Genomic DNA, 14,076 nt, shown 5'->3' with positions numbered 1-14,076 from the left:
TCCCAGAGTCTGTTTACAGTTTTATTTACTGTTTTCCACCGATCATAGTTACTTTCTAAAAACTCCCTGAGGCCTGTTTTATCAGCCATATGGTACTGCCTAATAGTCCTAATTTTATTACCATCCTTTCTTTCACACTAATTTTTAACTATGACAAAAACAGCTTTTATTGCCCCTGAGGACAAAGTCGCTTAGCAACCACTAAGTACAGAATGTATTGCGGGCTAGGGTAAGCCTTCTCCTGCAATTATAGGAGTAGCCATTTAGTGATTTTATTTTAGGATTACTCGAAGTTGACTTAACTTAGAGACCTATGAATGTCTGATGATTCACCAGCAGGTAATTCCAGAGAGAATAAAAAAAGAATACAGCAAATCGGTCCAGTAGAACGGCTGAATGGATTGCACAAAGCTGTTTTTATTAAACTTTTTTTATATATAGATTTTAACTTTGCCCAACTAGGGATTGCCCCTGAGGACAAAGTATACAGAAAAGAAGATACATTTTAAAAGTAATTGTGAGAAGTTTATTACATAATGGTCGGTTAGCACATTTGACATTATGTTGTTTCATTAAAATTTTGGGAGATATTGACATTGAAGAGAAGTTAAGAACAGAACAAAAATGGCCAAACAGACACCTGTGGGATCCAAACCCACAACATCCCGATTTTGCGTTGGTTGCTCTATCCAAGCGAGCTATGGTGGCACAGGTCATATTAAATATTTTTCTGTTGGAAAGGATCTAAGCTACAAGCCTGGCACTACCGCCAATCACATAGCAGAGTGCGTGCCACTCACCTGTTGTGGGCCAAGCCAAAGAATATTGATTTTTCACAACCGTATTGTACTTGGCTTGAAATAAACTTTCATTGTATTAAGTTGTGTTCACTACATACAGTATACATCGTCATTGCCCCTAGAAAAACTGTTATGTTCAACATAGAACTCTCACCATAAAGTTTCTGTCATCTAAGGTTCAGTACTGCATAAACTATATCAATGAATTCTCTTTCTAAGTGATACATGTGCTGCGGGTCAGTATTTCTCTCGACAACACTGTCACATAGCGGTACTTTTTTTTTTTTTTTTTTTTGCAGATTGCTTTGCATCGCACTGACACAGATAAGTCTTATGGCGACGATGGGATAGGAAAGGCCTAGAAGTAGGAAGGAAGCGGCCATGGCCTTAATTAAGGTACAGCCCCAGCATTTGCCTGGTGTGAAAATGGGAAACCACGGAAAACCATCTTTGGGGCTGCCGACAGTGGTTTGAACCCACTATCTCCCGGATGCAAGCTCACAACTGCGCGTCTTTTATAAGTACTATGTATTGATTTTTCTGTACATAATTTATAGAAGGATATTGTACTAAAGATTGCATAATTTTTACGTTCAAAAATTTAGGACTTAAAAATCTCTACTACTTGAAAAAATTCTGCAATAAAAAATTACATACAGTATGCAGGTTTCTTAATATAGCTGTGATACATATACCATACAATTTTGTTACAATTGGCTGAATATTATGGGAGAAAAATGGGATTTAAGTGTAAAAATTACAACTGGAGGGAAAATTAAATCAAAGTTCAAGTGATGTTTTCTTCCTGATTGATTACCTAAAAGTCACCAGAACCGTAAGTTTTTCCTTCCCTTCCTTCCTTAGCAGCTTCTGTATGAGTACTGGTAACTTTGGAAGCTTGTCTCTTCTTCTTCTCCTTCTCCAAAGAACGGAAAATGCTATTTTGCTATTTTTGCTAAACGTCGCACCAACACAGTTATGTCTTACGGCGACGATAGGATAGGAAAAGTCTAGGAAGTGGAAGGAAGCGGCCGTGGCCTTAGTTAAGGTACAGCCCCGGCATTTGCCTGGTGTGAAAATGGGAAACCACGGAAAACCATCTTCAGGGCTGCCGACAGTGGGGCTCGAACCCACTACCTCCCGATTACTGGATACTGGCCGCACTTAAGTGACTGCAGCTATCGAGCTCGGTGAACGGAAAATGATTCACCTGCATTTTGTTTACACAATGCTACCTTTCCTGAGTCGAATTATTGTTGGGTATAGGTGCAGGCCTTACATGGCTTGAATTTGATGCGACACTTTCCTGCTGAGAACAATTTGATTACGATTTTTGTTCCTGATTTCTTCAATGGACAATCCTGTCCGGTAATAGCTGATCCCCATCTCTTTCCTATCAAAAGTTTAGCAAGTCGTTGCTTAGCTAAGGCTGATTTATGTTTACACATATTGTTTATTCCCTTGAATACAAGCTATCAATTATTACAGCACAATGTCTTTCAATAATACCAGTATCTTGATACGCAACAACAAGACGTTACTTGCACGCGTACTTCACAAAAGTAAACAGACTGGCTACCACCACAGAACCCACAAAAAAGATTAAACATACAAGAATAACAAAACTTATAGTTGTCGGCACTATTGTAGTACCATCAGGAATACCAATACAAGCATAAAATGTTGTTCAATGACAGTCGAGTACTGAAATATTAGTCCGTAACAGGCTTTATAAATTCATTCAGATATATGGTAGATCTTACAGCTTGAGTCTGTATAAATATATCGGGAGATGGGGTGGGAGGCTTTCGGCCCATCCCATGGATGCGTAATTGCATAGAACAGGCATATTTGATTGAATGGAAACATGACAATGGCATCAGTACCTAACAAAGCAGTTCAGCAGATGCCACGCCCATTTCTGCTGCGTGCAGACTGGCAAACAAAGCTTTAGGGCCGAATTCATACTCAGCACTTATACATAAGTGGAACCCTTAAGTAATAAGGGATCACTTATGATAAGTATTCACTTATATGAGTTTACATTTCATAGACAGCACTTAAAGCGCACACTCATTGATACAGTAAGTATCACTGGAGATGTGGCAATGCTGTATATTATGCCCATGCCTCCTGGATTGTGCAGTTCTGGCTACCAAATAGTGGGATGATCTATTGGGCTTTGTTTATCGAAGGACATCGTACGACTGCGCGCGTAATATTTGAGGTTAAAAGATCGTCGATCTATATTGTATTTGGTTATCAGAATGAATAACAAAACAGCGAGCTAAGACGACTCCCGCAAGAACTTGCGCATAATACAGAACAAGCAGACCGACGCAGTTTCTCATCAGAAGATGAATGACGTGGGAAAAACTTGTTATGGACAATGCAAACTACGAATATGCCCAGAGTATTTTCTTCTTATTATGTTTATAGTTATCCAGGTACTCGAACCTATACAAATATTCATCGAAATGTAGAATATCTAGCCTTACAACACTTTTAATGATTTGACAAGTATATCCATAGCCGTTACGTTGTAATAGGCCTAATTACTTCCCCAATAAAATGCAATTAGTATGTTTTGATGTGTGATGCCGTAATTTCAGAAACTTCTGATATAATCCGGCAAACGATTCGTTGACTAACCTGATGTAATTAGCACAGATCAACCTTAAAATAAATGGTGGTAGTGCAACACATTCATTTTTCTTATACCTCAGTACAGTTCTTTACTATTCCGTAGGCCTACAGTCTTGATAACTTATCAACTTGTAACACGTTCCCAATTAATTAAGCGAAATAACGGTAATGATAATGGTGATAATAATAACAATAACCTGAAATTAAGAGGTGGCATAAAATCTCAAAACAATATCTTCAATAATGGTGAGATAGTGAGTCTCTAGAGGTTATGTTCACTCTCTCAATTAAAGGAACAAGAATATTCATAACTCTCACTTTACTAAAACAAAACCTTCATTAAATTGTTGGTCACATTACATTTCGACAGGATTTTCCATCTCTACCGTGTGCACGAAAAGCATTCTGTGAATGAAATGCAACATATTCAGCAAAATCATTATCCTCCATCTTGCTCCAACATAAGTGAGACACTTAAGTGTGTGTGTGTGGGAGGTCCACTTATAGCAGTAAGTGGGACACTTAAGTAGGTAATATGAAATGAAACCTGGCTTATAAGGGGCACTTATGTATAAGTGCTGTCTATGAATTCGGCCCTTAGTAAAGTGATAATTGTTTGAATTCAACAAAATAACTTTGTGACAAGCAAGAAGAAACTCAATCCTTTCAATTTCAGTCATTAAAAAAATTGCCAAAATGACCAAAATATTGATTTTTATCCCTTGAGTGTTGCCTTAAGAACAAACAAAAATGGCCACCCCAGTGGAATACAAACCCACAACTCTTTTTCTAGCGGTGTAACGTCGCATTAATGCATTGAAGGTTTTCGGCAACATAAGGACGGGAAAGGTAGCGACCATTTCCCCTTTAAGAAGACCAATTTTGTGAGTTTCTTCATCTGGTCAGTTTAAAGGAGTTTCATTGCAGTTTGAAATCTTTAGTTTTGTTCAGGTGTGAAGCATGATTCAATTAGTGCAGGGTAAATTTTGTCTATTTTTCATTTCATTTTGAATTAATGATGAAAAAATATATACAAAATAAACTTGTATGTGCTCTTTATTACTCCTTTTCAGCTTCAACAATTATGTTTACTTATAACTCTTTGATTACTATGCATGTCCTTGTTTGTTCACTATTCTACCCTTCAGATGGACTGCTATACAGTAGTAATCTGCAGGAATATTTCAGTAGTTCCTGATACTATTACTTTGTGTTTATAATATGACAGTTAACTATCTCTGTCTTCATGGTTTTAAACCATGTCCTTAAGTGAAGTTAATAATCAATATAGACTGAATAATCTTTATGTATCTCCATAGTTGTGTCTGAAGCTTCTATAAGAAAGTAGGTTCAAGTTGCTTGGTGAATTAAGATGAACTAATGCCAAGTCAGATACTGATAAAATGACCACCACAAATTTGAGAGCGACTCTTTATCATGAAAAAGTGGGTAGATTGTGATAATCATGAGAGTTAGTGCCTTTAATTATGGCCACTAAAAACGAGCTATCCTTGGAAAATCATCATTCAAAGCTTAGAAATAATAGTCAAACTGAGGTCTGTTTGAAGTGGACAGATTTAGGAAGACATTTGGAGAATGATGCTGATAGCAGGCCAGGTTCAGCTCCCAGAGAGAATGCCATTGTAAATCTAGTGTGTTTACGACTGCTTTTAATAATGTTGTTTTTATGTCCCACTAACTACTATAAGGTTTCCGAAGATGAAGAGACCGGGCGAGTTGGCCGTGCGTGTAGAGGCGCTGTGAGCTTGCATCCGGGAGATAGTAGGTTCGAATCCCACTATCGGCAGCCCTGAAGATGGTTTTCCGTGGTTTCCCATTTTCACACCAGGCAAATGCTGGGGCTGTACCTTAATTAAGGCCACGGCCGCTTCCTTCCAACTCCTAGGCCTTTCCTATCCCATCGTAGCCATAAGACCTATCTGTGTCGGTGCGACGTAAAGCCCCTAGCAGTTCAGTTAGAAGATGACGAGGAACTGGAAATTTGTGCTGCAGGAGTTCATTTAAATACAGGTAGATCTACCAGCACAATACTGATATATCTGAACACCTTTCATTACCACTGGGTTATTTTATTATTAATTAAGGTAAGCAAATCTGGTCTGTTATGATTTGTATGTCATTACAGAGAGAAATATATACTGTAATTATTATATAATAGGAATAATTGCTTAGTAGCCAACAGAGGGGTTGATAATTATAATTAGTAGTAAAAACTAGTACTGTTCTAAGTAGCACTTGCTTCTTTTATGGAATAGGCAGTTGTATCGGAGCAATGTTTAAATTCTTTCACATAAGAAAAGAAGTGAGCACTTTATTTCCTCACCTTGGGTGGCTGCAGGGATGATGTGTACTCAGCCACAACCTCAACAGCTAGTATGAATCGTGAACAAGCTCTATCTTCTACCTGAGCATCACGCAACAATTCTGCAGGGAGGTTCATCATGGTGCTCACCACATCCACCAGGAGAGGGCCAAGCTGTAAACAAACTCATCAATCAATCTTTACACATACCAAATTAAGGGAGAAGGCATATCTCAATGTAAAATTACGATTATAAACAGGGTGGTAAATAGTCAGGAACACATAATAAGAGCCTCAAACATGCTACTCCAACACACTTTCCAAAACTCCCACCTTTCTTATACACAGCCCTTCCTGTAGCAATCTAGCCTTAAAATATTTTTACAGTAAACAAATACTGCTAAAAATTTATATTTTACATGATCAAGAAGTTTAACATTCCTCTCCAAATACACCCAATTTTGTTAGATGAAACCACAGATTTCACAGATTATTGAATTCTTTATATAAATACTTGGAGAAATAAAAAAGGAGCATACAGTGGTTGGTACTATATTTTAATATTAACACTAAAATGAAGAATTTGAGGTACCTTGGGAGCCATTAATTGTATCAACAGATATATGTTTACTATCTGAGGTATAAGAGCAGAAGCTCCAATTAAGTTTTAAAGGATTCTTCTTCACGAACCTCACTGTTCACTTCCTAATGACTAGTATGTTGTATGCATATATCAAAAGAGAGTAGCAATGAGTACATGTCTGGAATGTACAAATGTAGTGCCTAGGCAAGATGTAAGAGCAAAAATTCAGTGCAATGACTGTAGTAATTGGTTTCATAGCAAGTGAGTTAATCTTATGGAAGTGGATGTGACTATACGTTGTCACAGGGTCAGGTATGGAGGTGTAAACAGTGTTATGGCAAGAGGTATGAAAGTTTACACAGTGATGTGGCATTGGTGACAGTTGTTGATGATATTTATAAACTACTGCTATAGCTCTTTAATACACTAACGGTGGGCGGTCTACATGCTGTTAGGGCAAGGGGCGAGTGGAGTGCCGACCAATATAACACGATGTAAGAGCCCCACTCATTTTCAATGTTTACATAGAACAGGCAGTAAAGGATATCAAAGAATTTGGAAAGGGAATCACAATCCAAGGAGAGGAAATCAAAACCTTGAAATTTGCCGATGATATTGTTCTTTTATCTGAGACTGCAGAAGATCTAGAGAAGTTGCTGAATGGTACGGACGAATTGGTAAGAGGAGATTGATGTGGCTAAATCTGACAAGAAGAAGAAATAGAATGATAGGACATATCTTAAGACACCCAGGACTTGTTCAGTTGTTTTTCTTTTTGCTAGTTGCTTTACGTCGCACGGACATAGATAGCTCTTATGGCGACGATGGGAGAGGAAAGGGCTAGGAGTGGGAAGGAAGCAGTCGTGGCCTTAATTAAGATACAGCCCCAGCATTTGCCTGGTGTGAAAATGGGAAACCACGGTTTTTGAAGGAAGTGTAAGCAGTAAGAACGGTAGGGATAGACCAAGGTATGAATATGATAAGCAGATTAGAGCAGATGTAGGATGCAATAGTTACGTAGAAATGAAAAGGTTAGCACAGGATAGGGTGGCATGGATAGCTGCATCAAACGAGTCTATGGGCTGATGACTCAAACAACAACAACAACATTTCTTTCGAGAAAGTGGTGATGGTGGTGGTAGTGGTGTTTGTGGTGGCTGTTACTGTTTTAGGTATCTTTCAAGAAATTACAGTAATATGATTAATCTGAAAAAGAGATATTTGCAATCTTTCACCTCTGTTTCCTTTGTTACAAATGGCAAGTAGTTCTCAACAGTTCTGGAGATGAAGACCACATCCATTTTGTCTTTCAGCTGATTACCATCTCCAATAAAAGTCTTCAGCCTCCTAGCACTCTCCAACACAGTTCCTTTTGTCAGGCTCAGATTAACCTAAGAAGATACAAACAAATTCAAGTGGCTATTAGAAGAAGGGCCCAGTTCCATATTTTATAATTTTACAGGAGACAAAAAACAAAAAGTATATCATAACCAAACACTGATACGAACGTTAATTAACTAAGATATATATAGCACATGCACAGTATCTATGGCTATTTTCATTCTAATATTTTTCCAAGTGGAGTTATCACATTTTGAAAATTAAAAATTGGGCCTTTATTTTCTAAAAAATCCAACTTATCAAATAAGTGAAACTGTTAGTAAAAAAATCTACTTACAATGGTTTTTGAATGCAAATCGAATACTAGCATAGTAAATTAATAAACTGAAAGTTCTGGAACACCATGTTAAGAAAACTGGAAAACTAAACTACAAATTATGGTTCTAATTTAATAAAAAAAACATTGACTCTTTATTCCTGCAATAATATTTAAAGTAATCTTCAATTCATGTTCATGGTGTAGGTTATTGTAGCCATGTCCAATTTCGTGAACCATAGGCAATGGCTAAATGGCCTAGTACGTAGTCGCGAGAGTCAGGATACCAGATTTTATGGAATGGGAGTGGGCATCTCGGGCATATTCTGAGTCAGTACCTTCCTTGTGCCCAGGCCCGTCAGAGGAGAGATTCTCACTGTGCCTATGTGTAAGCAGAATGGCATCCTCATTCACAAAATTTTTACAGAGCACACTGAGAATGTTTTAAGCAAGCCTCGGACCTATGGGAGTAACGGAATCCCACTTCCACTAAAGAGGCGAGGGACTTCTTGGAAACAACTATGTGAACAAAATGGAATTCGATGGGGAGCTATTAATATCAATGGGGCTTATAGAAGGAAGGAAGTAGAACTCGCTGCGTCAGCAAAGAGGGTGTGCTGGATGTGTTAGGTAAAGGTATTCAGGTAAGGGAAGATAACGAGGTCAATCTAGGAGATTATATAGTATTCTTAACAGGTGTTAAAAAGGGTGTAGGGTAGACTGTTCATCAGGAATACTATTGCACGCAATATAGTTTCTGTTAGGCAAGTAAATGAGCGTATTATGTGGGTAGATTTGGCTGTTGGAGAATTTAGGACGAGAACTGTCTCAGTGACCATGTGAGGGTGCAGATGAGGATGACAAGCTTTATGAAGCATTGAGTGACAGCATAGTCAGGGTCAACAGTAGAGAGGGGTGAAGCGACACTGCTGACTGCGATATAGATGTTTCGAAACATTTGACACAGCACAGCGAATTGCTTCAAAGCAGCATGTTGACACACAGCGCAGTTCCGTCTTGGACTGCAAGAGAAACAATGTTCCTATACGCAGTATCTGGATAGTGCCTCGCGATGGCATGGTGAACCAATGTGTCAACACACGGCGCACTTCCGTCTTGGACTACAGCAGAAACAGTGTTGTACCTTGACAATGTTTTGTGATGGCATGATAAAGCAGTGTGTCGACACACCGTGCACTTCTGTCTTGGACTGCAAGAGAAGCGGTGTTTCGCGATGGAGTGGAGAAACATGAACCACACTTCATGGCTAAGTTCAGTTCACTGAATAAAATGTTCCACATTCTGATAATGATTCAAAATAGGTATTCTGTATACAATAACAAACTTAATCTAATCCAGTTACAAAAGCATAGTAAAATAATAGTCTATGTAAATGTACTAACTGGAATAATTATAAAATTATATATAAGTGGAAAAACTAGTATACTGGTTCCACCTAGTCAACACCTGTAATAATGTCCTTCATCTGTGTAAAACAAAGACATTAGATTGCAGAGTACATTGTTCTTTTAATAACCTGACTGGTTGTTCGGAATATGAAGTGTCTCATAACGAGTGTCGGCTCATCTTCAGAGCAATGTCACGCGGAATGTTTCTATTAAGGCGAGAGGATAACCAAAGCACCGTCACTGTTTCAAAGCTTTGCTGTTTCGAAGCATCAATGTAGCGGACATGTATGGAACGACTGAAGTTTCTGTTCATGTGACACGACACATGAAGCAATCTCACTGCTTCGAAATAGTAAAGCATTGCTGTATTGATGCATCAATACAACTGATTGCACTGGATTAGTGTTTCGAAGCATACACACTAGCCTACTCCAGTCAACAGCAAGGGCAGGATAGTGCTAATGGATGATTTCAATGTGAGAGATCGAAATAGAACTGGAGGATATGAAAAGGTGATGGGTAAATGTGGGAAAGATATGGAAGCTAACAGGAATGGGAAGCATTTATTGGACTTCTGTCCTAGCAGGGGATTAGCAGTTACGAATATGTTCTTCAACCATAAGGCTATTCACTGCTACACATGGCAGGGTAGGGAGGAGCACCAGATCCATAACAGGCTATGTTATAAATGATTCAGAACTGAGGAAATCTGTTAGGAACGTGCAGGTATTCTGGGGATTTTTTGATGATACACACCACAATGTGATCTGTAGTGAACTAAGTATCACTAATAATGTTATTTATTTTACGTCTCACTAACTACACTCTTATAGTTTTTGGAGACGTCAAGGTGCCGAAATTTTTCCCCACAGGAGTTCTAGTAAATCTACCAACACGAGGCTGACATGTTTGAGCACCTTCAAATACCACCGGTCTGAGCCAAGATCGAATCTGCCAAGTTGGGGTCAGAAGGCCAGTGCCTCAACTATCTGAGCCACTAAGCCCGGCCTAGGATAGAGAAAGTGAAACTGTCTGCAATGAATAAGGGTAGAAAATCTCCAGGACAAGAAAATCTGAAGTAGATGGATATAATTAGTGAAAGTTCCAAACAATAGACAGAAAGAAGGTTCAGGATATAGAAAGAGAATGAGTGGCTTTAAGTGAGACTGTAACAGAAACAGCCTGGAATGCCTGGGAACAACTGTGTATATAAAGAAGGGGAAAAGTGATCATCCTGGTGGAATGATGAAGTGAGGGAGTTTGTAAACATGAAGGTGTGTCAGAAATGGCTCCAAACAAGGACTGATGCAGACAGGGAGTTGTATGTAGATGAAAGAAACAGAGTGAAACAATAATTGATGAATCCAAGAAGAAGTTTTGGGAAGATTTCAGTAATAATCTGGAAAGGCAAGATCAAGCTGCAGGAAAACCTTTCTGGATAGTAATAATCTTATAAAGGGAGGGAAAAAGGATATCAATAGTTTTGGGTAAATCGAGTGAACTCATAACAGATCCCAGGGCATCACTGGGAAACTCTTTATGGTGATGTCGTGAACAACCAAACTCACAGGGAGGAGGACAATGATGTTGGTGACATTATGCTTGGGGAAGTGGACAGGATGGCAAATAAACTCCACTGTCATAAAGCAGCAGGAATAGATGAAATGAAGAAGAAATATAGTGGGAACACAGGGGTAAAATGGAATGCTAGTAAGGTACCTCCTGATTAGACAAAAGCAGTAATTGCACCTATCTGGAAGCAAGGGAATATGAAGGATTGCAACAACTATTGACAGGGAAGGTGCTCACTGGCGTTTAAGAAGGAAGGATGCGATCAGTGGTTGAGAGTAAGTTAGGTGAAAACCAGTGTTGTTTCAGACCAGAGTGGTTGTAAGGATGAGATTTTAAGTATGCACCAGATAACTGATAAATGCTGTGAAAAGAACAGAGAGTTATGTTTATGTCTCATATATCTAGAGAAGGCATATGACAGAGTACCGAGGAAAAATATGTTGTCCGTACTAGGGGACTATGGGATTAGGGGTACATTATTAAAAGCAATCAAAGGTATTTATGTTGACAATTGGACTGCAATGAGAATTGATGGTAGAATTAGTTCTTGGTTCAAAGTACTTACAGGAGTTAGTCAAGGCTGTAATATTTCATCCTGTTGTTCATAGTTTACATGGATCATCTACTGAAAGGTATAAAGTGGCAGGGAGGGATTAATTTAGGTGGAAATGTAGTTAACAGTTTGGCATATGCGGATGACTTGATCTTGCTGGCAGATTATGCTGAAAGCCTGTAGTCTAATATTTTGGACAATGAAATTAGGTGCAATGAGTATGATATGAAAATTTGTCTTTCCAAGACTAAAGTGATGTCAGTAGGTAAGAAACCTAAGAGAATTGAATGTGAAATTGGTAATAAAATGCTGGAACAGGTAGAACATATCAAGCATTTAGGATATGTATTCTCCAAGGATGGTAGTATAATAAGTGAGATTGAATCAAGGTGACAGCAAAGCTAATGCAGACTGGGCGAGTTGGCCGTGCGCGGCTGTGAGCTCGCACCCGGGAGATAGTGGGTTTGAATCCCACTGTCGGCAGTACTGAAGATGGTTTTCCGTGGTTTCCCATTTTCACACCAGGCAAATGTTGGGGCTGCACCTCAATTAAGGCCACGGTTGCTTCCTTCCAACTCCTAGGCCTTTCTTATCGCATCGTCACCATAAGACCTACCTGTGTCGGTATGATGTAAAGCCCCTAGTAAAAAAAAAAAAAAGCTATTAGCAGTGAGCTCAATGTCGCAAAAGAAGTCATTTCCTGGATGAAACCATCTTTACATTGGTCTGTTTTTAGATCAACTTTGCTTTACGGGAGTGAAAACTGAGTGGACTCAAGGTATCTTATTCATAAGTTAAAAGTATTTATTTTTAATTTGCTTGTACGTCACACCGACACAGATAGGTCTTATTGCGGCGATGGGATAGGAAAGGGGTTAGGAGTCTGAAGGAAACGTCCATGGCCTTAAGTTAAGCAAGCCCTACTATCCCAGTCTTTTCCTGGAGGAGAAGTGGGAAACCACAGAAAACCACTTTGAGGATGGCTGAGGTGGGAATCGAACCCCCTCGACTCAGCTGAGCTCCCAAGGCTGAGTAGACCCTGTTCCAGTCCTCGTACCACTTTTCAAATTTTGTGGCAGAGCCGTGAATTGAACCCAGGCCTCCAGGCGTGGCAGTTAATCACACTAACCACTACACCACAGAGGAGGACAAGTCGCTGGTTCAAACAGGTACAAACAATGGCAAGAGGGCACTCAGAATGAGGAGATAAAGGCTGGGTTATGAATGAACTCTATTGAAGCTGTACGCATAAACCGACTTCAGTGGTGGTGTCATGTGAGGCGAACGGAAGAATATACTGTAGGTTACCTAGAAGTATAATTGACTTGGTCATCGATGATAAGAGAAGTAGAGGGAGACCAAGACGATGATGGTATGACTCAGTTTCTACTTAATGGTTTAAAGAGGTATATAACAAAACAAGGCCACAGAGCTAGTTACAAATAGAAGATTGTGGCAGTTTTTAGTAAAATCACAGACTTGCAAACTGAACGCTGATAGGCATAATAGTCTATAATGAGGATGTATGTATGATCTTCAGTAACATTACTTTTTGAACATACAGAACATGTGTTGTCTATATTGGTATGCCTCATTATTGCAAGTCTTACTTTCCATCATCCTCAATGCATACTCATTACCTTCACAAGATGTCAGCTTGTGGTAGAAGTTCAAAGCCTGGTTATTTGTGGCATTCTGAGAGCTCCATGATATCTCTTGGCTTTGCAGACTTTATAGGTAGAGTCTTTGTGTTTAGAGGCTCAGAAGGCAGAGGAACACGATTATCCTCAGATTTCAAAATTTCAAACTGAAATGATTTCAAATCATTGATGGAAACACAGCCTCAAGTTCCCTCTGGTACCGACTGAAAACAAATAGTTTTTATTTTGTGATCATGAACTTCACACCTTTCAGACTTTCTGCTACAATACTATGTCTGAAGAAGGGTTCCCAAGGCTTTGAATACTTTGATCATTAATCATTTCACTGCCACTGTCATAAATTTTGTTGATATTACAACATCTATCCACTCATTGGGCTTTTAAAATGTTCCTGTCTTCTCTGCATACACTCAATGATAGCCAAGTGCAGGTCACATGGCCGACAACTGTCTGGAAACCAGTGTGAGATTTCTTCAAATCTGCTATTGATGACCAGCCAATTTTCAAGAGAGTGCATTATTGTAGGTAGAGTATTATTAGTATAAAACATCCCAGCTGGCAAAATAAGGGACCAAATGTAAACTTTTGGGCCCTTCTACTACAAACTTATAACAGTAGAATTATAAAAAAGTCCCAAGTGGAATACTTGGGCCTTTCTTTTACCATCTATGTACTGTCTGTGTCTGACAAGAAGTTGCGGCAGTTTGTAGGTATGGCATGAGTAAGAGGTATTACACTCATTACAAACATTAGTCGTGACAGAGGAATGAGATAAATGTTCATTGTGCAGTACATGAAAGGCTCATGTCACTCCTTATACCACTTTCCGGAGACAGGTTCATCACACTCATCTCTGCATATGCCCCCACCCT

The 14,076-nt window shown here is 39.1% G+C and overlaps 1 protein-coding gene across 1 annotated transcript in view; it reads right to left on the bottom strand.

The window, feature by feature from the left end:
- Window positions 1–14,076, bottom strand: part of Remo (Remoulade) — a 254,558-nt gene that overhangs the window by 152,019 nt on the left and 88,463 nt on the right. Inside the window, exons 11-12 of the mRNA XM_067135523.2 lie at window positions 7,588–7,743; window positions 5,791–5,943 (exon numbers count right to left, since the gene is read on the bottom strand). Of these exons, the coding sequence (XP_066991624.2) occupies window positions 5,791–5,943; window positions 7,588–7,743 (309 nt within the window). The remainder of the gene's footprint in view (window positions 1–5,790; window positions 5,944–7,587; window positions 7,744–14,076) is intronic.

The sequence above is a fragment of the Anabrus simplex genome, chromosome 1 (genome assembly GCF_040414725.1).
Source record: "Anabrus simplex isolate iqAnaSimp1 chromosome 1, ASM4041472v1, whole genome shotgun sequence".
Classification (NCBI taxonomy): domain Eukaryota; kingdom Metazoa; phylum Arthropoda; class Insecta; order Orthoptera; family Tettigoniidae; genus Anabrus; species Anabrus simplex.
Note: the sequence above shows the minus strand (reverse complement) of the source record. Positions and strands in the feature narration are given on the sequence as shown.